The sequence below is a fragment of the Xiphias gladius genome, chromosome 3, assembly GCF_016859285.1.
Source record: "Xiphias gladius isolate SHS-SW01 ecotype Sanya breed wild chromosome 3, ASM1685928v1, whole genome shotgun sequence".
Classification (NCBI taxonomy): Eukaryota; Metazoa; Chordata; class Actinopteri; order Istiophoriformes; family Xiphiidae; genus Xiphias; species Xiphias gladius.
The window spans coordinates 18,382,633-18,404,371 of record NC_053402.1 but is presented as its reverse complement, the minus strand read 5'-3'; the positions used below and the strand labels follow the sequence as shown (position 1 = coordinate 18,404,371).

Genomic DNA, 21,739 nt, shown 5'->3' with positions numbered 1-21,739 from the left:
AGCTAAGTAATGTTCAAGGAATGAGCAAATCACTGCCGCTGTCCATGGGTGGGACTAAATATGGATATCATTAAGAGTGTTGAAGTTTTGATGCTCTTACTTCATTTTCCTCGAGTCACGGGGCATTTTTTTTAGAGAGTCAAAACAGCTGCAAGGATGAACATTTGCATACTGTAATTTCACCTTGTATCTACATTGCTTTAGTGCATGACTCATCATGAGTCCCAGATATACAACTTTCTTGATGACGTCAGACTGAAACAATCTGCATCTTGTTCCCTTTTAGAGGCGATCTGACCGTGTGCTTCGTGGCTGCTGTGCTGTTGAATGCAATGCATCTTTTGTGTCATCTGTATTGAAGTGTGCAGTATTAGGGTTGAATTGCTCTTATTTTGTCTCGGTGCTGCTCCTCTTCAGGTGTACGGTCCTTTGACAGAGTCGTCCCCAAAACGCTCTACTTTTATCATTGCTGATCATTCCGTTTGGACTTCATTTCATTTCATACTTATTTGGTCATTTCAATTTCTTTTCTGGTGAGTAATATAAGTAATATCCCACCCTGTACACGAAATAATAATAATTCAGTGCAGTAGAATGGACTCTGCTGCCACCTTGTGTTAAAGGCCTTGGGTTTAAAACCAGTATGCAAATGTTGGGTAGTCTGCTTCTGCTGAGTAAGAAAGTAAATCCGGTGAAGCAATATGGTGAAAACGGTGCGTGAAATGATTATCTCTGTCACAGCTTATCTTTATATCAAGTCTCTTTTCACTACTTTCGGAGCTTTTTCTGTATGTAGTTGTACTATGCCATAAAACCACACGTGCTGAGTTTTTACACAGGAATCATTCTTATCTTGAGGAGTTATTTTCTCTTGTATTGATTATCAGAATCCGATTACTCGATGAGGATTACCGTGCTTCCTTAATTCGACGTATAACTCATAAAGCTACTGGTTCAAATGCAAGATACGCCTGTGATTTATTTGTCTGTAGAATTTGATTTTAGTTCCCATGGACTACATCCAAAATGTAATCAGAAAAATAGATGGTTTATTCATGGAGCCCATCTCACGGATTGTAATCTATGTCAAAAACCATTTTGGAACAAAAATATTTCCTTATCAGACTTACATTATTAAGACACTACTGTTAAGACAGATTGTTATACCCTGTGTAGAATTAAAGAACAAAGTGTCAGGAATACTGACTCTAATACACCTGATGTGAGAAGCATTATTATTAGGAAGGAGAACTGAGACAGATACAGAGAAATGGCGACTATCATTAGGATTACGAGATGGCAAAATACCTGCCGGCACTAACACTAGTGATGGAGAAAACTGAAGTTTTCGCAAGCACCGACTGAATCACCCTAGAGCAGCTGTAAAGCGTAAAATGATTCACTGTTTTGAAGCCAGTCAAAATGATGACATACGCTGGGCAATTCGTGGCGCCGCGTATAAAATGCAATACCCCATGAAGAAAGCTGTGAGTCAGAATACAAGTGACCTCAGTGCCGTCAGGCCTGGCGTTTTTTTCAGTAAAGGTCATATTCCATACAGTGAACACTTCGAAACAGAGCGCTTCACCTTTGATAGTACACTGGCAGTGTAACTATACTTCTGTTTATTTATTAAGTTTTCTTCTGAATGGATCCTAACTGGAGGTGTTGGTATGGGCGTCTGCCTTGACGCCCGTGGGGTTGAGGGTGAGCGTTTACGTTGGAGCGTCACAAGTGTTACACTGAGCGTTTCATTGGGAGAAAGACTGAGGAAATGATCCAACTAAAAGACAAAGACTTCCTGTATTTTTACGTTAACAAGTCTGAGGGAGATTTTACTTTCTTTGTACAACTGGAAATTCCACATGCTTACAAAAAAAAACAAAAAAGGGGGAAACCAGTCTGACTTCAACTGGACATTTTAGGCTTTTCAATTCCACATTATATTACATAGGATATTCTTTTTTGTCATATGTACATATGATTTGTACATATGTTATATGTGGTGCAGTGTAAAAGAAAAAAAAAAATCATCTCTCAGCTCTGAAAGTTTTTCCTCGAAATTTTTTGACCGGACGTTTTAATACGCCTTAGTGTGTAACTTTGCGGTTACAGTTACCCTCTATGACCACCAGAGGGCATTGTTGACGACCCATCGGCCCATGACTTACACCATTTACACTGCCCCCTGGTGGCCGTAGTGCACGGTTACATCTCTGTCTGCCGTTGGCATACCAACAGGGATACTTCTGGTAAACTTTTACCATACACAGTAAAACACTGTGACCAAGTGTGGGGAAAATAGCTAAATACACTGAACTAAAAGTAAACCAACTAAATTAATAAAACTGAATTAAAACAACGGTATTGTGTCTGCCCCCGATGCCACTGCAGCTAAGGTGTAGACTTAATGCCGGCGTCGGGTTTGTTACAACGACAGAGAGATTGGTTCCGGTAAAGAATTTCAAAATAAAACCGTGTCGCGTGTTCTCTGTAGTCTGCCTCCAGTGTCACGGCTCTGCCCGGCACGCCCTTGCACTAGGTGGCGGTGTTGCACAATTAGGTTCAATAACAGGGAACGAGAAGACGGCGCTACCACGGCTCGGTGTATCTGCTAGCTTTGAGTTGCATAAACGTTACATTTTGTCCCAAGAGCAGCGTTCAGTTTGACAACGATCCGTTATATGAAGCCGATTAAAAAAAGTGAGCTACTTTTAAGTTAATTCACGTTTGTTTATGGGCTGGAAGGTTAACGCTCGGTTACTGTCAGTACTTGATACATGTAGGCTAAATAAAGGTGCTAACAGCCATATTTATGTCCCTTATTGTTATGTATCACAACTATAAGTAACAACATAATTTAACATTACAGGCTGTCAACAGAGACCGAACGCAACCGTTTTGCTACGTTTTGTCGGCAACGCTAAGGTTAGGTTATTAGCTTTTGTGATTTACTGACCGCAACTAGCTAGACGATGCTAGCTGCTAACTTTAGCTGGTAAATATGGGTTTTGCGTTTGCTCATTCTGTGTTTCCTTGTGTTTTTCGCACAAACAGACTAATTTTAGTTAGGTAATGACACCTGCGCAACCTGCCGTGACTTTGGTTTTGACTTGTGCCTGTTAGTCAAGATGAATCGTCCAAAACCCACGACTCTCAGACGCCCCAGTGCTGCAAAACCATCAGGTATGATGCCATCCCCAGTGTCATCCTGGATTTTTTTTTTTTTTTTTCCCCCAGCAAATATTGAAGATGATAGCAAAGCAGGATAAAATCACAACTGCGATGTCTGCTTTTCCCAGGTCACCCACCACCAGGAGATTTCATTGCCCTCGGATCAAAGAGCCAGGGTGGAGAGCCCAAAGCCCCCGCTGTCCTCCTGAAACCAGCATCCACGGGTTTACCAGCTGACCGTAAGAGAGAGACTTCCTCCACTCTGCCCTCCTCATCGGGTCTGTCCAGCCTCGCCAAGCGTCCCAAACTATCCACCACCCCTCCAGTCAGTGCCCTGGGAAGACTAGCTGATGTAGCAGCTGTGGACAAGAGGGCAATATCACCCTCAATAAAGGAGCCATCAGTGGTACCTATTGAGGGTAAAGCACTGGCTTTGTGTCTGTTTTTCTGGAAGACATGTAAATAGAAATGGCTACAAACGTTCACTCAGTCAGTTACAAGGAAAGTTAAAAATTCCTTTTTATTGTAGTGTCACCGGCAGTGCTGCTGGATGAGATTGAAGCTGCGGAGTCCGAAGGAAATGACGATCGCATCGAGGGACTGCTCTGTGGAGCTGTGAAACAACTCAAGATGAACCGAGCCAAGCCTGACATCACGCTGTACCTCAGTCTCATGTTCCTGGCTAAAATCAAGCCCAACGTTTTTGCCACTGAAGGAATTATTGAGGTGAGATTTCTGAGTGCTGTAATATGTATACCCAGGAAAGATGAAAGGGCCTGTTATAATGATGTAATATACATTCTCCCTTAGCCTTTGCTTTTTTTTTTTCAAATCACAAAGTAGCACAGAAGTGAGTTGTTTTTAATATATAATAAAACAGAGAGATGGAAGCAGTCATGCAGATAAGTCAAATATTTACCGATGAATTAGACCAGTGATTACTTCTTTTATGTCTAACTATCATTTGACTTTTAATTTGTGTGTGTGTGTGTGTGTGTGTGTGTGTGTGTGTGTGTGTGTGTGTGTGTATTAATCAAAAAAAGAATAACTTCAGAGTTGGCATATAAAACTAAAACACTTGTTACATACAGGTTTTGTCAGTACTGCAAAATAAATGTGTGGAACATGAACGTTTTTCTTAAGTAAACCTCACAGATCTTGGAATGTGACTGGATATTTAAAACTTGCTCAATGATTTTATACTTGCTCTTGTCTCTAGGCCTTGTGTAGCCTCCTGCGCCGGGATGCTTCTATCAACTTCAAAGCAAAGGGGAACAGCCTGGTGTCCGTTCTTGCTTGCAATCTGCTGATGGCAGCCTACGAGGAGGATGAGAACTGGCCAGAGATCTTTGTTAAAGTAAGAATCTCCTAAATGATCAAATAAATGTTACAAATTCCTTTTTTTTTTTTTTTCACAAGGTTTTGTTTTAGCCATGTATGAACTTTTTTTTTTTCTATCTAAAATGTATTTGCAGGTTTACATTGAGGACTCTCTGGGGGAAAGAATCTGGGTAGACAGTTCTCACTGTAAGAATTTCGTTGACAACGTCCAGACTGCTTTTGGCACAAAGATGCCTCCAAAGAGTATGCTGCTGCAGGCTGACACTGGCCGCTCTGGTGGAGATCTTAGTGCAGGTGCCGTACAGTGAGAACACACACTGGGGTTTTGGGGTTGGAATTGCTCTTCCATGAAACAAGTGCTGATTGGTTGTGGTGCTTCTGGGTCTTTTAGGAAGCAGCCCCCACCCCTCAACCCCTGATGAGGATGACAGCCAGACTGAATTGCTGATAGCAGAGGAGAAACTCAGCCCCGAGGATGAGGGGCAGGTGATGCCGAGGTAAGAGAACTGCCCACCTAGATGGGAGGCTACCATGTACAGTCCAGCAGACATCACTCGAAATTGTCAGATTTCTGTTTAAGTTTTAGATACAATTCAGATTTTTTTTTTAAATTCTAAATGACGATATTTTACTATTTCATGAATTTATCGCAGCTAAATTATTTACGATTTCTGCAAAAAACTATTAAGAGTTGCTGGAACATTTTGCCTTTCTGTCCCAACGTCTGCTTTACTGTAGGTATGACGAACTGGCAGAGAGTGTGGAAGACTATGTGCTCGACGTCCTCAGGGATCAGTTGAACCGCAGGCAGCCGATGGACAACGTGTCCCGAAATCTGCTGCGTCTGCTCACAGCCACGTGTGGCTACAAAGAGGCACGACTCATGGCTGTGCAGAGGCTGGAGATGTGGCTCCAGAACCCGAAGGTAAGAAGTGTAAAACCGATCCAGGAATAAACCATCATCTGCAAGGCTTTATTTCACAGTATCTCACTGGTAATTGTATTGTATGCTGTGTTGTATTCTTCCATGATAAGTTGCCAACAAACAAAAACAGCCTTGCGGTTACAGATAATTTGTCACAATATTCTTGTAATGGAAAGTAAAACATAGCCCTTAATGGTTACAGAATCCATTAAAAAATCAATATAAACTTTTCACACCGGCATCAATTTCACAATACATTCTTATGTAATAATAGTGCCAGTTTATCAGTTGTGAAGAGACTTCATGGTGAAATATTGCAATTATACTGTGTGTAAAATTTTTCCTCACCTTTGTACCTCACTGTGACTATGAACATGATTTGTATTGAATTGAGTCTTTACTCACTCACTTTGTTTTCATGCGTGCAGCTGACTCGACCAGCCCAAGACCTCCTCATGTCTTTGTGTATGAACTGCAACAGCCACGGAGCAGATGACATGGAGGTGATCTCCAACCTGATCAAGATCCGGCTCAAACCCAAAGTCCTCCTCAACCACTACATGCTGTGTGTCAGGTGAGGAGTCTTACTCATTTTGTCTTACAGCTAACTTATTACCACACTCAGTGACTCACACTAACTGGTGCTTTGGATGTGATTCTCCAGGGAGTTGCTAAACGCACACAGAGACAACCTGGGCACTATGGTGAAGCTGGTGATCTTCAATGAGCTGTCCAATGCCAGGAATCCCAACAATATGCAAGTCCTCCATACAGTGCTCCAGCACAGCCCAGAACAGGCTCCAAAGGTGAAACTAGAAATTTTCTTACAACATAAATGATATTGTTATTCGTCATCATTAGCATCTGTTTTAATTGTTAGGCTTTTAAATTCTGTGTTCGAATTCCTTTGTTTTTTCAAAATCAGCATTCTTCCTGTCTCTGTGTGTCTGTAGTTCTTGGCGATGGTGTTCCAGGACCTGCTCACCAATAAGGATGATTACCTCCGTGCCTCCCGAGCTTTGCTGAGAGAGATCATCAAACAGACTAAGCACGAGATTAACTTCCAGTCCTTCTGCTTTGGTTTAATGCAGGAGAGAAAGGAGGCCAGCTATGTGGACATGGAGTTCAAAGTAAGCAAATATGAAAGCCCCCCCCGCCCCTCGGCCACTTTAGCCGTAATCATCATGTGTTTACATTTGACTCTGAACTGTTTATTTGCATCCCTCCTGTAGGAGCGTTTTGTAATCCAAGTGACAGATTTACTGACAGTCTCCATGATGTTGGGCATCACTGCTCAGGTCAAAGAAGCTGGCATTGCATGGGACAAAGGAGAGAAGAAGAGTGAGCAATGTTCATTTGTCCTATCGGTGTATTTGTTAACCATAAAGTGTTATTAGTTATTATGGAGACATGTGTCTGGTTTGTTTCAGATCTGGAGGTCCTGAGGTCGTTCCAGAATCAGATAGCTGCCATACAGAGAGACGCTGTGTGGTGGCTTCACAGCGTGGTTCCTACCATCAGCAAAGTTGGTGCAAAAGACTACGTTCACTGGTCGGTATCTGCGTGCATCCGAACAGTTTTTGTGTCAAGCTGCATAAACTGATGATGTTATAATCTCATCTCTCATGTCTGCAGCCTTCACAAAGTGCTGTTCACAGAGCAACCTGAGACATATTACAAGTGGGACAACTGGCCTCCTGAGAGTGACAGAAAGTGAGTCTCCCTCCATTTTCAAAAATGTAGCATTTTTTCTTCACACCACATCTAGCAAGTTCCTTTCACCAAGCTGATATTTCTTTCTTTCGTCAGTTTCTTCCTTCGTCTCTGCTCCGAGGTGCCTCTGTTGGAGGACACACTGATGCGCATTCTGGTGATCGGGTTGTCACGTGATTTGCCCCTGGGCCCAGCCGATGCCATGGAGCTGGCAGATCACCTGGTTAAGAGGGCTGCTGGAGTTCAGTCGGATGGTGTGTGAAGATCCACTTAGTCTGTAACTGTTTCTGATCCCAGTTAAAGCTGTGTGTATTACTCTCTGGCAGAATGTTTGGACATTTGGTAAACAAATGTGCTTCAGTTTAATGAGCAAGCAATTTAAGCATGCCAAGGGGCATCTCCTTCTTCACATCTTATCCTCTCACATCAGCAAAATAATTTTAGGAAAGTATGAACAAAGGGAAATGCGTTTTTTCTTGTAATTGTTTGAATACTTCTTGGTAGTTTGAAGCCGTAGAGGTGACTGGCGGTTTTTCTCGTTAAGCAGATCTGGAGGTCCTGAGAGTGGAGAGGATCCAACTCATTGATGCAGTGCTGAATCTGTGTACATACCACCACCCAGAGAACATTCAGCTGCCAGCAGGGTACATCAGACGTCTTTTAAAAACACTTACAGGTCATACAGTTTACAGTCTAAAATAACAAGTGATTCTTAATGTTCAAGGTACCAACCGCCAAATTTGGCGATATCCACGCTCTATTGGAAGGCCTGGCTGCTGCTGCTTGTGGTGGCCGCGTTTAATCCTCAGAGGATAGGTACAATCAAATTTATGTTTCATACATACGATTAGTTATGTGATGTATTCAAAGGCATTAAATAGTTTCTTTTGATATATTGTCTGACATATTTTCCTTTAGGTTTGGCAGCCTGGGATGGCTATCCTACGCTGAAAATGCTCATGGAGATGGTCATGACAAAGTAGGAAAAGGTTATCGTATTAGAGTTAAATCATTTCAAGCTGATCGACAATGCTTGACTAACACGCGTCTCTGTCTGTAGTAACTATACCTACCCTCCTTGCACCATTGCGGATGAGGACACAAAGACAGAGATGATCAACAGGGAGCTGCAGATCTCCCAAAGGGAGAAACAAGAGATTCTGGCCTTCGAGAGCCACTTGGCTGCAGCTTCCACCAAACAGACCATCACAGAGAGCAACAGTTTGCTGTTGTCTCAGCTCACCAGTCTGGATCCACAGTAAGATAACAAGAGAAATGATTTCACATTATGTGTACAACCTAACAGTTAGCCATCCTAGCAGGATAGATTTGTGCCCATAAATCACAACCTTTGAAATTACTTCTTTGGTTTGAAGAAAAAGTTAAATTTTAACACTGGTAATTTTTTTGTATCTACCATGAAATTCCCTGCATATAACACGGCTTTAAACAGTATACATTATTCCCATCACGGTTCTATATTCCACTAAAGTTCAAGGCAAATTATAAAAGAATGGCAGCATAAAGTCTGGCAAGAAAATAACCAGTATAGGATAATAAGCAGGTTCCCATTTGTATCAGTTATGTTCCATGTCTTTGTAACTAGTTGAATGATTATTTGTAATCTCTAAAAAAGTTATAAGCAAAAAAAGTTACTCAAAGTCGGATCTAGGAACCTCAGACTCTAGCTGTACACAGCCACAGGAGTCAAATCCCCCAATTTGTTTTCTTAGAGGCGACGGCAGCTGACCTTGTCCCACTTTTTATGCAGCCGACAGTTTAGTTGAGCTTTTACCAACAGAACATAACTGTCAGTCAAGGAGTCCTGTATTACTCTAGATAAACAAGTTTGTACAGGTGTGTCGATGGAAGAAGGACTAATGGTTTTTTGTTTGTGTTCAGGGGTCCTCCTCGTCGACCTCCACCACAGGTCCAGGAGCAAGTAAAAAGCCTGAACCAGTCTCTGCGTCTGGGACACCTCCTCTGCCGCAGCCGCAACCCAGACTTCCTCCTCAACATCATCCAGAGACAGGTAACGCCAGCGCCCATCAAAGCTTAACTGAGAATGATAGAGCACTCAGTGGCATGCACTTATACTGTCTCATACTGTATATAGTACACTAAATGGCAGGCGAAATGAGCGTAACATCACTTAGCCTGCCCTATGTAAGAGGAAATAGGACTTTGTAGTGTCACCGGTGATCCTATAAGTATAGTGCATTTTCAATCCTTCACAGGCTTCCTCTCAGTCCATGCCATGGTTGGCTGATTTGGTTCAGTCCAGTGAGGGGTCCTTGGATGTGCTTCCAGTGCAGTGCCTGTGTGAATTCCTTCTGCATGATGCTGCAGATGACAGTCTGCCGGTAGAGGATGACGAAGAAGGAGAGAGCAAAGAGCAGAGGGCCAAGAAGAGACAAGTATGTAGATTTTATTATACCTTATTGTTGTATTGTTGAAGATTACTGAAGTTGTCCTGCTTTTATATACATTTTGAATTTTTATGAGTGACTGATCTTTATTTGGATTTGGTCTCAAATTAACATGCGGAATTCTAAATTTATACCTGTACTCAATTATATATATTTGCAACTAGATAAAAAAATAGTACTTACTGACTCTTGACTGGATCCTGAACTATTCCCCCTCTTCCTCTTAGAGACAACAAAAGCAAAGGCAGCTACTTGGACGACTCCAGGATCTTTTGTTAGGTCCTAAGGCTGACGAACAGACAACATGTGAAGTGCTAGATTATTTCCTGCGTCGTCTCAGCTCTTCCCAGGTGGCCTCGAGAGTCCTAGCTATGAAGGTAACACATTGGAAAGAGAAAACATCATATAATCTCTAGTAGGATTGTGTTACTGTCAAAAAAAAAAATTGGTCCCACTCACATTATATATTTGCATGCAGGGGTTGTCATTGGTGCTGAGTGAAGGGGGCTTGAAGGATGGAGATGAGCGGGATCAACCCATGGAAGAAGACTCCGCAGATGCTGAGCTCTTGCCAGGCTACCAGTGGCTGCTACAAGACCTCCCGAAGCTCCCCCTGTTTGACAGCGTCAGGGGCATGACGTCCACTGCTCTGCAACAGGTCAATGTCTGACTCAACAGTGAACTGTCCATAACTGTAAATAAAGGTAAACCTTGTAGGTGGGTAATCAGTAGGGGTTTGAAGCACGTTTCTTGTCTGTCTCCTCCCTTGAAGGCCATTCACATGGAGACAGATCCACAGACAATCAGTGCCTATCTCATCTACCTATCCCAGCATGCACCAGTGGAGGAGCAGGCTTCTCATAATGACCTGGCTCTGGTAATCACGGCGAGTTGCTTAAATTTCAACTTGACATGCTTTTCTTTATCCAGTTTTGTTTTCACAGAGCAGTGCTGACATGAATCTGGTCTTCGTGTTGCTCCCTGTAGGATGTTGCTCGGTTGATCGTTGAACGTTCCACCATCATGAACAGCCTGTTCTCCAAACACTCCACCAGGCCTGAGTCTGATGCTGTGCTCTCTGCTTTCCTCACCATCTTCTCTACTTACATCAAGAGGATGAGGAAGACCAAAGAGGGCGAGGATCTTTACAGCTGGGTGAGCACTACTAACTGAACTATGTTGCCATTTACAATACGGGAATCTTTTCTTGGGTCCTCTCACTGTGGCTTCCGCACACCCTAGAATCTTGTTGTAATCAAAAATAAGTGTAAAGTTTTGGACCTAGTGACCTGAAAAATTTTTGGTGATCACTGAAAAAGTCTTGACAGAGTGACTGCAAGAAAATGGGGAACTATACAGAAGAGGGTGGATACACATGATAACTTGTGCTTGACAAACATGTTTTGTTTTTGTTTTGTTTTTCTTCAGTCAGAATCTCAGGACCAGGTGTTTCTTCGGTGGACTACAGGAGAGACTGCTACGATGCACATCCTTGTAGTCCATGCCATGGTTATCCTGCTGACTCTGGGGCCTCCCAAAGGTCGTCCTGTTCATGTTACAGTTTAGTGTTTGCATTGTTAAAGAACGTGCTTACTATTGCATATTTTTTTTAAACAATATTTGCAGGAGAGAGCGATTTCTACCCTCTTTTGGACATTTGGTTTCCTGACAAGAAACCCCTACCCACTGCCTTCCTGGTTGACACTTCGGAGGAGGCACTTCTGCTGCCTGATTGGTTGAAACTGAGGATGATACGATCAGAGGTCTCTCGATTGGTTGATGCAGGTACAACTTCTCATAGTTCCCAAAAATGAGCGTTGTTCACCAAGTTAATGTATATAAATATTTGTTCACTTTTTAATGAATAAATGCACATGTTTCCCTCAGCTTTGCAAGACCTGGAGCCACAGCAGCTGCTGTTGTTTGTTCAGTCGTTTGGCATTCCCGTATCCAGCATGAGTAAACTGCTGCAGTACCTGGATCAAGCTGTTTCCCATGATCCACAGACACTTGAGCAGAACATCATGGACAAGCGTGAGAGTCTTCTGCAGATATTCTGCTTTTGAAAGATTTTCAGATTTCAAAATATTAATGATTTATCTCATTTTGCATCTCCTCTGCAATAGACTACATGGCCCACCTGGTTGAGGTGCAGCATGAGCGAGGTGCCACTGGGGGGCACACTTTTCATGCATTACTGAGTTCCTCTCTTCCTCCACGCAGAGGTCAGTGACTCTATCTTCCAAATGGATGTTTCTGTGCAACTTTTATATTATAACTTTTCACACTGAAATAAGTGGCTCTACTAAATGTTTCCTCGCATCAATCTTTGATTTCTAACAATTCGTTTAACAATATTAAGATTTATCTTTATACTTTTATACTTGTACATAATATTACATAGCATAGGGCTTTAATGTAAGTAGCTGACAAATATCTGGAATGAATGAATGAATGTAAATGATCTAAATTACCACTTAATGTCCTGATTTCACCCCTCCTGATAGATTCTTCTGAAACAAGCAAGGCCAAAGTTACCGTGGAAACGCCCCACAGCTCTGTGAAGATGAGAGCAGCCAGTCAGCTTCCTGCAGTCGGGCCTGACGATGATCTCACTGGCATGTTGCTTCAGGTGGGATTTAACTAGCTAGCTGTTTCTCATATCTCTGTAGTATGAGTTGTTGTTGTTGTTTTTTTTTCCCCCCCTTTTATCTTTGTAGACAACATGGGGTTAAACACCATCTCCAAGCAAAACATCTTGCCTTTATTCCAGACTTTTACTGTGACTTTTAACTCACTTCTGTGTCAAGCTGACCTGTTTCTGTTTCCTTTACCTGGACAGATATTCCCCTTGAAGGTGGACCCTCGTTGGCATGGCCCACCTCCCAGCCAGCTCTCCCTGGCCCTGCAGCAAGCCCTGGCTAAAGAGCTGATGCGGGCCAAACAGGGCCAAGTTCAGCAGGGTGGGCTAGCATTTCGCCTGTTACAGGCCATTGCTGCCTTACTCACCTCTGCCCACGCAGGGCCTATTGTTATGTCAATGCACCGCAGTCACGCCCTCTCCTGTCCTCTCATGCGCCAACTTCACCTCTACCAGGTAAGGCTTGCTGACAATCAGCCCATAATTCCATATGCAGATTCATCAAACCCTGAATTATAATATTTCTTTCTGTTTTCTCCTGCTTAACGTTTTCTTTTCAGCGTCTCGTGTCCCAGGACATTGCTTTCTCCTCACTATTCCTCAAGGTCATTGTTGAGATGTTAATCTGGTTAGACAACCCAACTGTGGAGGCAGGACCACTGAAGACTCTGCTCAGATCCTTTGCTGGTCAGAACTCTCACAAACACCGGCACAGTGATGGTGAGCACCTCCACTATTTATCTTTTCAGATGCTGGTTAATCTATTTTATATAAGCAATGAGTGATAAGTTTCTTTGCCCTGCAGTGCGGACAGGTTTCCTCCACCTGGCTGAGGCCTTGGCATATCGCAGAGATACTGAAGTGCCACTGAGAGCCATCATTGCAATGCTGAAAGCTGGAGACAGATGTAATGCAGAAGCAGAGCTCATTGGCAAAGGTATTAATGGAGTCATTGTAGGGATGTGAATGTGCACTGAATTTCTTTGAACTGACTCATCTGCCACATCAGGTGTTTCAAAGATTAGTCAATAGAATAGCAAATGTACAGAAAGTTGATTTATTACAATCTTAATAATTGATTAGTTGCTTAAGTCACTTATCAAGTAAAAATACCAAAGATTTTATACAGTTTTACAAGAGGTTTTTATTTCATTTTTTTTATTTTTAAAAGTGACATGGCATTGGCCCCTTAGTTATATTAATAATGTTCATCAAGGGTTTTGTGTTTTCAATACAGCAAAAGAATGAAGTTCCACTTTCAAATGATTATAACAGTAAGTTATATAAAGGTATAATTTTTGAAACTGAAAAATCCCCCAGAACCATTTTTAATTTTATTGAACGAACTGTTTAATACAGTTTATTGTTACACCCATATTTCGCTGCCACAAAAGCACAGAAGCGGCCGTAACATTTAATGTTTGGTTTTGTTACATAAAGATGCAGTTAAGGCAGTCCAAGATCTACTACTACGCATGCAGTTTTATCATTATTTTTCAGTGTTACAGGGGCTGATGGAAGTGAAGTCGCCGTATTTGGAGGAGCTACTGTCTCTGTTGATGACTGTGGGTACACAGAATGGGACAGCTGGCCCTGTTGCCATGGTGATTTCCTTGCTGCTTCAGGAAAGTGAGGAGCGAGCTGTGAAAAAGGAAGCGGATTCTAACAAGTGAGCACCGAAATTCTATTTCCCTCTCAAGTCATGCAAGAAACATTTATATTAGACAGGACTAAATGACAAACACAGCTGCCTGTGACAAAAATGGCAAAACTGCGCCTGCGGTCTGTGGCCTTGTACTTGTAAACAGCTATTGGATTTGGTTCGGGAAGGTTTAATTGGTTTTGCAGCTTTACATTGGTTTTACACTTACAGATTCACATGCTGTGAAAATCTCAGAATACTTTACAGAATCTTTTTTTTTGTATTCGGTTCACAGCAACACTGCCAGAGAGGCAGGGACACATTGAAAGGTTGCTCATTGTCACATGCAGCGTCGGGTTCGAGAAGTGCGTGTAGATGGAGTGATTGCACTTACTGTATTTGTGTTGAATACGGCCTGTGTATGATTGGGAAATGGAGTCTCATGATTTAACTGTAGAAGCCACGTTACTACTGTCTGAAACATTTTGTGTCATGCTATTCTGAGCCACGTTAAACGCAAACAAAATGCGGATTTTCTGCTTGTAATGAACCAGTGCATTTTTCTGAACATTGTGCATCAGATCTGTAGCTCCATTTTATGTTGGATTATTGAACATTACTTTTCTCTGAGGTCTTGATTAACGCCACAGGAGTTGAATAGAAGTAGAGTTAACCTTTCAGTCTGACCTTTGCCAGCAGCTCTGAGGTGACCAAGTCAGGACTGAGCTCTGGGCTGCTCGTCGATTGGCTGGAGCATCTTGACCCTGAGGTCACGTCAGTGTGTCCGGACCTTCAACAGAAACTGCTGTTTGCCCTCAACAAGGTGTGTTAAGCATTGGCAGTAGATATTATACTACTCTCATCTTGTCACACTTATGTGTTTGCTTGGCAGAGTGATGCATCCTTTCTTTACTTTAGGTACGAGGCACTCCTGCCTACAGACCCTATCTTTTGGCCTTGCTTACACATCAGTCAAACTGGTCCACCCTCCTGCAGTGTATCAGTGCTCTTCTCAGCAAGCGCCGCGACTACAAGTGTGTATTTTTTTTTCTTTTCTTTTTTTTTTTATTAAACATTATTTCAGCAACTTTAGAGTTATTTTAGTAGAATAACACATAATGAGACTTTGAGTATAATGTTTCTTACAGTGATAACTTATGTTTAATATCTCTACAACATTTTTCAGACTGGACCCATCATCGGCCCTGGATTTCCTGTGGGCGTGCAGCCACATCCCGCGCATCTGGCAAGGACGCGACCAGAAGATCCCTCAAGTAAGCTCAAAAGCCCATACATACAGTCACGAGATATGACATTTTTCCGGCATTTTTATTGAGACAGATGTAGGAGGTAGTTCACTCTGCCGATGACTGAAACTGCATACTCATGTGTTTTCCTTTTCGTCTGTGCAGAAGAAAACGGAGAAGTTTGTGCTGCGACTCAATTCAGAGGAGCTCATCAGCCTAGTGGACCTGATCCTGTCCGAGTCGGAGCTCAACAGTCTCGATTCACAACACGATGACAGAAGTAGCATGGATCAGGCCTCCTGCTCCCTCATCCAGTCCAGGCTGCCGCTCCTTCACTCGTACTGCAATGGAGATCTGGAAAACATCAAGAAAGTCTCAGAGTACCTCATCAACTGCACAAATAAATGGGAGGACAGGTAAGGTGTATATTAGTTGTCATCTATTATGTTTCTTGTTTCAACACTTCAAATCTGTACTCTTTCCTCTTTCTCATCCCTCCATAGCGGAAGACACATATGTTCATCATATTTTTATTGTGTAAGGTTCACCAAAGTGCTCTGCCCATTCATTTCGACACATTTTATTCTTCTTTCTAATCAGCCCTGACAGTGAAAGTCTTTTTTTTTTTTTTTCCTGTTATGGTGTGCTGATAAAGTTGGGGTAAATCGCACTAGATTTTCCCTCTCGGTGCAGATGAACTTTTCAGACTTCCTTCGTCAGCCACAATGCTGTGGACCAGGGAAAACTCGATAATTAGGTCTATTGGTGTGAAATTAAAACCAGCAAAAGTCGTCTGTACTGTGATCTCTTTAAAAGCTCAGTGTATTATAATGAAGCCAAGAGGATTAAGGCTGAAGCTCTAAACTTGCCTGTGTTGTGAATTCCTGCTCTGACTTAGCTGTCAGAGATCAGGGTGCAACTCTTTGTGGAGGCAAACCCTCCTTTCATGAATATGTCTGGTTATTAAACCACTTTAATGAGGAAACTTTGGCCAAGGTCAAGAAAAATTAGTTTCCGAATTACAGTATTTTAAGTACAGCTGAGCTTTTCTGGTAAAATGGTTGCTTGTGAAAATATTGCTGGATAAAAACATGTTGAAAGTAAAGGGTTTTGGCCTTGTGTTGGATAAAGGCTTGATTGTATGTTAAGCATTCTTCTTGTGAGAGCTCACTGTCAGATAAGCTGGTGTTTATTCCAATTACACACCCACTATTGAACAAGGAGCGGACTCTTTGCTCTTGGTCAAGGTCGCTGTGATTTCCTTAATGCATAGCTGTAATAAACTTTTCATTTAGTGGAGAGTGCATCATGTGAGCCTGACAAGAGTCTTAGTCAGTAAGAGGATTTATGAAACTGCAGTGACTTGAAGGCAAATACCTCAGAATTACATTACGCCATTCATGTGTGTAGTTTGTATTAATGTACATTAATTATTGTCACTTGTAGACAGAAACAATAGAGAAGAGCTTCATCGTGCTCTCTAATCTGTGATCTCACATCAGCTCTGTTGATAATCAGTTGAAGGAGATGGAGAAAGTGAATTTCACAAAACCCAACTGGGAACATTGTATGCTTCGCAATGTTAGTACCACTATAGAGCAAATCTCACTTGAGTTGAAAAGCTCTAACAAACTTTTTATGGCTGCACAAAATTGGTCAACCAGTCACTGTCAATTAAATAGCTTCAAGCCACACAACTCAATAACATCAGGGATTACAGTCTTGATTATTTTGTTACTAAGCTTCTGGCTTTAAGACGCAGAAGCTGAACTGTCCTAAGCCAATAATAACATGTATTTTCCCAAAAGTGAATGACATAGTTCAGTAGTTGGTGGCTTGTCCCTAAACCATTGCATACAGTATACTCATCTTGTTGTTTATTTTGTCTTTCAGTGCGATGAGCAAGCGGTGCCAAAACTTGCTGCTGCAGATCTATCTGCATTTTCCTGAGGTCATCCAGCACGTTGCCCTGCCTGACAGCACCTTCAGCCGTGGAGGGGCTGCAGATGGCAGCAGCTGCAAGGTGAAGATTTCGTGCAGATCACATAGTTGTAACCAACAGATATAAGTTATTTAAGACACTTGAATTTTTCATTCCATGCTACCGTGGTGCTTTCTGTTTGTTTATCCTTCTTGTGAACATAACAGAGATGTCACTTAGACCAGAGGCTCTCCATATCGAGTAAAATGTCTGTTCTGATTTAGTTGTGGCTTCCTGGATAAATTTGAGTGAAGACAGTGCTGTATAATAAATCCCAACAGCACAAGCAGCAGTGTACACTGAGGTCATCCACTGCTTGTCACAGAGTAGGTCAAAAGTCATGACCTACAGCTCTTACTGAGTTTCATTGGTGTGTGTTAAGCAATCTTGAAATTTACCCACAGGAAGTGTAACTCATAGTGCTGGAAATCTGATTCTATAATCTTTTTCTCGTATTCATGAAGAACTGTTTTGTCTAGACTTGTCAACTCAAAGAAAAAAGTGCTTTTTGTTGAATACTTTTTGGAAATACCATGAATTCACCATGACACCACACAGAATTTATTTTATTTATTTTTATTTCCCAGCTTGATGTCCTGGTCCATCGCCTGGTCACTCTGCTCGCTGATATAGGAGAATCAAAGTCTGCTGAGAGCCGTGTGTCTGATGCCAACCTTGCCTGTAGGAAGCTGGCTGTGTCGCACCCTGTCCTCTTGCTCAGGTGAAATCAAGAAAAAGACAAATACTCTGTCTACCCTGTATATCTCTGTGTATCTCCCTGTCTGATTACTGTTTTGCTTTGCTCGCCAGACACCTGCCTATGATTGCAGGTCTTCTACACGGTCGCATTCACCTAAGCATGCACGAGTTTCGGCAGCAAAACCACATGAACTTCTTCAGCAATGTGCTCGCCATCCTCGAGCTGCTGCAGCCGCTCGTTTTCCACAGCGACCACCAGAGGGCACTTCAGGACTGCCTTCTGTCCTTTATGAAAGTCCTTCAGGTGGGGCGGCTCACACGCTTTCAAATCTTCACTAGAGGATTTAGGATAGAGATTAGATTCATGGTGTTCTTGTGTGTTTTTTGAATCTTTCTTCTTGTAGAACTTTCAGAGGAGTCGTTCTCCGTTGGTCTCCATCAACAAATTTCTGCAGTTCACACAGAAGTACATAACGCACGATGCAGCGGCAGCCATTCCTTATCTACAGAAGCACTCTGACATCTTACAGTTAGTATATCATTGTGACAAAATCCTTTCAAGGATACATTTTTGACAAATATAAAGCTATGAATGAGTTTTTTTTTTTTTTTAATTTTAACAGTATTTAAAGTAACGCTGGTTTTGTTCGACATTTTGTTTCGCTGTTTCTCCTTTTTAGGGGTCTGTGCGCAGAAAACCCAGACCTGGTCCAGCTGAAATCTCTGCTGGCTGGACTCACTTTGCCAGTTAAAAGCTCCTCTGCAGAGGTCACGACAGAAGAAAGGGATGGTAAGCACAGTTTTCATATCAGCTTTTTTTCTGGGCACATGGAGTTTACTTTACGGAACCCTCATACACCTGGAACATTTTGCTAAGTTACTGTTTTTTTTCACTTTACTAGACGACTTGTCCACTGGTTCCCTGCCCCTAGTCAACATATCTGCCTCGATTTCTTTGAGTGCAGCTGACATGACGTTGTACCTGAAAAAGATGTCAAGAGGAGAAGCAGTAGAGGGTAACTAACATACTGCTGCCAAAATGTCACGTGTATAAATCCTGTATCATAATGAGTAATTTCCCCTTTGTTTTAGATGTGTTGGAAGTGTTGACAGAGGTGGATGAGAAGTCGAAGAGGAGCCCAGAGATCATCCAGTATTTCATTGTGAGTCATAAACAATACACAAGCAGAAAAAGGGGTCAAGTTTAGTACCTGTCGATGTGTGTAACACGTCCATCACCAACCTGCTTTGCTGTTTGTAGAACGATCTGCAGAGACTCATGGTTTCCTCTGAGGAGTTGTGTCGGAACATGGCCTTCAGTCTGGCCCTGCGCTGCATGCAGAATAATCCCTGGTAAGTTTACGGCACTTGAGGACAAACCATCTACAGAAACTATGATGGAACTGAGAATAGATATGTGCCGATTAGCAAAGACGGAAAGCCAGGGGTTTCAGAAATAATGCTTTAGTGACACCTATCTGTGTATCGATCACTCTTCGGTCCATCTGTCTACATATTTTTGTTTGTTACCTGTTACTTTTCACTATGTAATAGTGTATGTTTTCTGTGGTGCAGCCTGGCAACAGACTTCCTGCCGACTTTCATGTACTGTATGGGAAGTGGTAACTTCGACGTGGTACAGACCGCTCTCAGGAATCTTCCAGAATATGTGCTTCTCTGTCAAGGTAAGAAGAAGCTCTTTAGCCACGTCCTTGTCGACAGTGATCTGGGTAGAAGCAGTCACTCCCCTGCCTGTCTCGGATTATAGTCATATTACCATGCAATATTTTCTGGAAAAAAACGTGATTTAATGAAGCATGCAACTAAAGCCCTAGTCCCAGTCACACATCCATAGCTGCATGGTGTAAAGTCCTTTTTTTTTCTCTCTCCAGAACATGCAGACATCTTGCTCCACAAGGCGTTTTTAGTGGGTATCTACGGACAAATTGACACCAGCTCAGTGATCTCAGAGTCCATGAAAGTCCTTCACATGGAAGCAACAACATAACAACAAAGCGTACAACTCCACATCTGTTTGGAAATAGTATCATTCATTCTCTTCATTCCAGAGCTAGATAATATTTCTTTACTGCCTTTAGTTCAAACGTTGCTTTAATTTGATCACGGCAGATTAACAAACTCCATGGCTCTTCATTGGTCCAGATTAAAGGATCCTCCAGTGAGCTGGTAGCTACCAGTAGTTTAATAATTTAGTGACTTCAAAGAATGTATTAAAACTCCCTCTAAATGAGTTGAAAATGTAATTATTAAAAGTGTGAAATTACTATTAATGCAATAAAGTCACAATTAGTGCATTTATTACTTTGGAAAGGATGTAAATTATTTTTTAACTGAAAATGTAACAATACATCAACCAGTAATGAAAAAAGATCAAGAACAAAAACTGGAACATTATTAAGTTATGTTATTATGTAATTCATCAAAGGCAACACATAATGTAAAAAACTGGATAAATAATTGAAACATTAGATATAATAATTGAAAATTGTAATATAATAATTAGTATATGTTACAAATAAACAGCTCAATTAAATTGAAATATAAAACTGTTTCGGTTGCCTTTAGAGGGAGATTTTTGCATTTCTGCAGTTATTAAATTACCAGCAGTTACATTATTTGGCACCACAAATGTCATTGTGTATTTTGAAAATGGCACTCTGGTTTTGGCTTCATATTTTTAATAGTTTGAATATGAAATATCAACATTATTGTTAAAAAAAACAGTTAAAAAGCACTCTTTATGCTACGTTTGTATGAATGTTTTTAATAAACATCCCAAAAAAAAAACCCCTAAACATTTTGATCATGATCCACCCTTTTATGAGTTTTGTGAGCAGTTTTGATATTTTCCCAAATTTTGAGTCTGGTAGTGAACATGTCAGTTTGACTAAAGGCTTTAATTTATTAACTCTTCATCTCTTTTATCTAGGAATTGCCACGCAACTTACAAATGATTAAAAATAAGAAGCCAAAATACAAAAATGTTCTTATCATCCAAAATGATGTTGTGAATTCCTTTAAACAGATGAAGTGAATGCTTTAAAGTCAGGATGCTTTACTGTTACTAGAACACCATCTGTTCTAGTAGAAGAGAACACCACCTTGATGCAAACTGATTAAAATTATTTTTGGAAATGACCTTTTTTTTTTTTTTTTTTTTTTTTTTTACGTCATTCGGCTTTAACTGACAGAAAGTGAGAAGTTTAACATATTTCAGCAGTTAACGGCTGTAGTTCAGGGGTTTGATGGAGACATTTTACCGCTGATTAATTGGAAAGCGATTTAATGTTTAAATTTAAAAAAAATAAATGTCACAAGACCCAATAATTACTTTTCATAAAAACATTTTAGCACCTCAAACAAGATTGTGGAAGAAAAAATAAACGGTAGAAGGTTAGTGGCCTTTCATTTCATTCCACTAATTCTTGGATCTTGATAAAACTGGAAACAGCTGTCATTGGTACGCTTGCTCTTCACTGGGGTGTAACAGACAAATTAAAGGCGTGATGCACATGCTGTGATGGAAACCATTTTGCCATGAAAGTGTGAGTTGTTTTGCCCAGTGCTACTGACTTCATCTGAAAACCTCTTGATGGAGTCAAAGGGATAAGTTAAACAATGTCTGTGCATGCCGGTAAACTAGGAAAGTGGATGTCCCTGTTGATGTTTAATTAACCATGGCGGTAATTGTTCAATCACATAGACCAAAGGCTGCTTTGAAGACGTGATGTGGGTAGGCCATTTTGCAGCACAGACTGGTGCTGGTGTTTTGTTACATAGGAGGTCATGGAGACGGAGCCGCAGCTTGGTTAAGGATCTTCAGTGAGGGTGAGACATGCCTACACTGGTGGGTCAGTGGAATCTGTCGCTCAGAAATAACAGGTATTCAATGAGATACACGGGCTGGATGTGGACAGCGGAAAGCA

At 41.5% G+C, this 21,739-nt stretch overlaps 1 protein-coding gene across 9 annotated transcripts; it reads left to right on the top strand.

Annotated features, from left to right (window-relative positions):
- Nucleotides 1-2,551: 2,551 nt before the first annotated feature.
- ints1 (integrator complex subunit 1) lies at nucleotides 2,552-20,951 on the top strand. 9 transcript variants are annotated; one of them, XM_040120480.1, is made up of 49 exons: nucleotides 2,563-2,703; nucleotides 2,873-2,928; nucleotides 3,058-3,186; nucleotides 3,303-3,593; nucleotides 3,704-3,900; nucleotides 4,394-4,531; nucleotides 4,650-4,809; nucleotides 4,907-5,012; nucleotides 5,254-5,440; nucleotides 5,869-6,014; nucleotides 6,105-6,246; nucleotides 6,394-6,570; nucleotides 6,673-6,781; nucleotides 6,871-6,991; nucleotides 7,076-7,153; nucleotides 7,250-7,407; nucleotides 7,698-7,797; nucleotides 7,878-7,969; nucleotides 8,072-8,132; nucleotides 8,214-8,411; nucleotides 9,056-9,185; nucleotides 9,391-9,570; nucleotides 9,810-9,959; nucleotides 10,061-10,240; nucleotides 10,355-10,468; nucleotides 10,570-10,737; nucleotides 11,011-11,122; nucleotides 11,209-11,367; nucleotides 11,470-11,616; nucleotides 11,709-11,807; nucleotides 12,090-12,214; nucleotides 12,425-12,679; nucleotides 12,784-12,943; nucleotides 13,029-13,160; nucleotides 13,724-13,892; nucleotides 14,562-14,688; nucleotides 14,784-14,899; nucleotides 15,052-15,139; nucleotides 15,278-15,528; nucleotides 17,006-17,135; nucleotides 17,681-17,814; nucleotides 17,904-18,096; nucleotides 18,197-18,321; nucleotides 18,473-18,582; nucleotides 18,695-18,808; nucleotides 18,885-18,955; nucleotides 19,054-19,145; nucleotides 19,368-19,477; nucleotides 19,685-20,951. In XM_040120480.1, the coding sequence occupies exons 3-49, from the start codon at nucleotides 3,132-3,134 to the stop codon at nucleotides 19,798-19,800; spliced, it is 6,573 nt and encodes a 2,190-aa protein (XP_039976414.1). In that variant the 5' UTR covers nucleotides 2,563-2,703; nucleotides 2,873-2,928; nucleotides 3,058-3,131; the 3' UTR covers nucleotides 19,801-20,951. The 9 variants fall into 9 exon arrangements, with proteins under 9 accessions (XP_039976380.1, XP_039976371.1, XP_039976356.1 ...); XM_040120446.1 differs by lacking the exon at nucleotides 2,873-2,928 and having other exon boundaries at nucleotides 2,552-2,703; nucleotides 3,127-3,186; nucleotides 10,355-10,459; XM_040120437.1 differs by lacking the exon at nucleotides 2,873-2,928 and having other exon boundaries at nucleotides 2,552-2,703; nucleotides 3,127-3,186; nucleotides 14,565-14,688.
- Nucleotides 20,952-21,739: the final 788 nt, after the last annotated feature.

Bases quoted from the DNA above. Each gene is read 5' to 3' on its own strand.
- ints1 (XM_040120422.1), top strand. The intron at 3,187-3,302 runs GTATGATGCCAT...TGCTTTTCCCAG, and splicing joins CAGTGCTGCAAAACCATCAG to GTCACCCACCACCAGGAGAT. The intron at 14,900-15,051 runs GTGTGTATTTTT...AACATTTTTCAG, and splicing joins AGCAAGCGCCGCGACTACAA to ACTGGACCCATCATCGGCCC.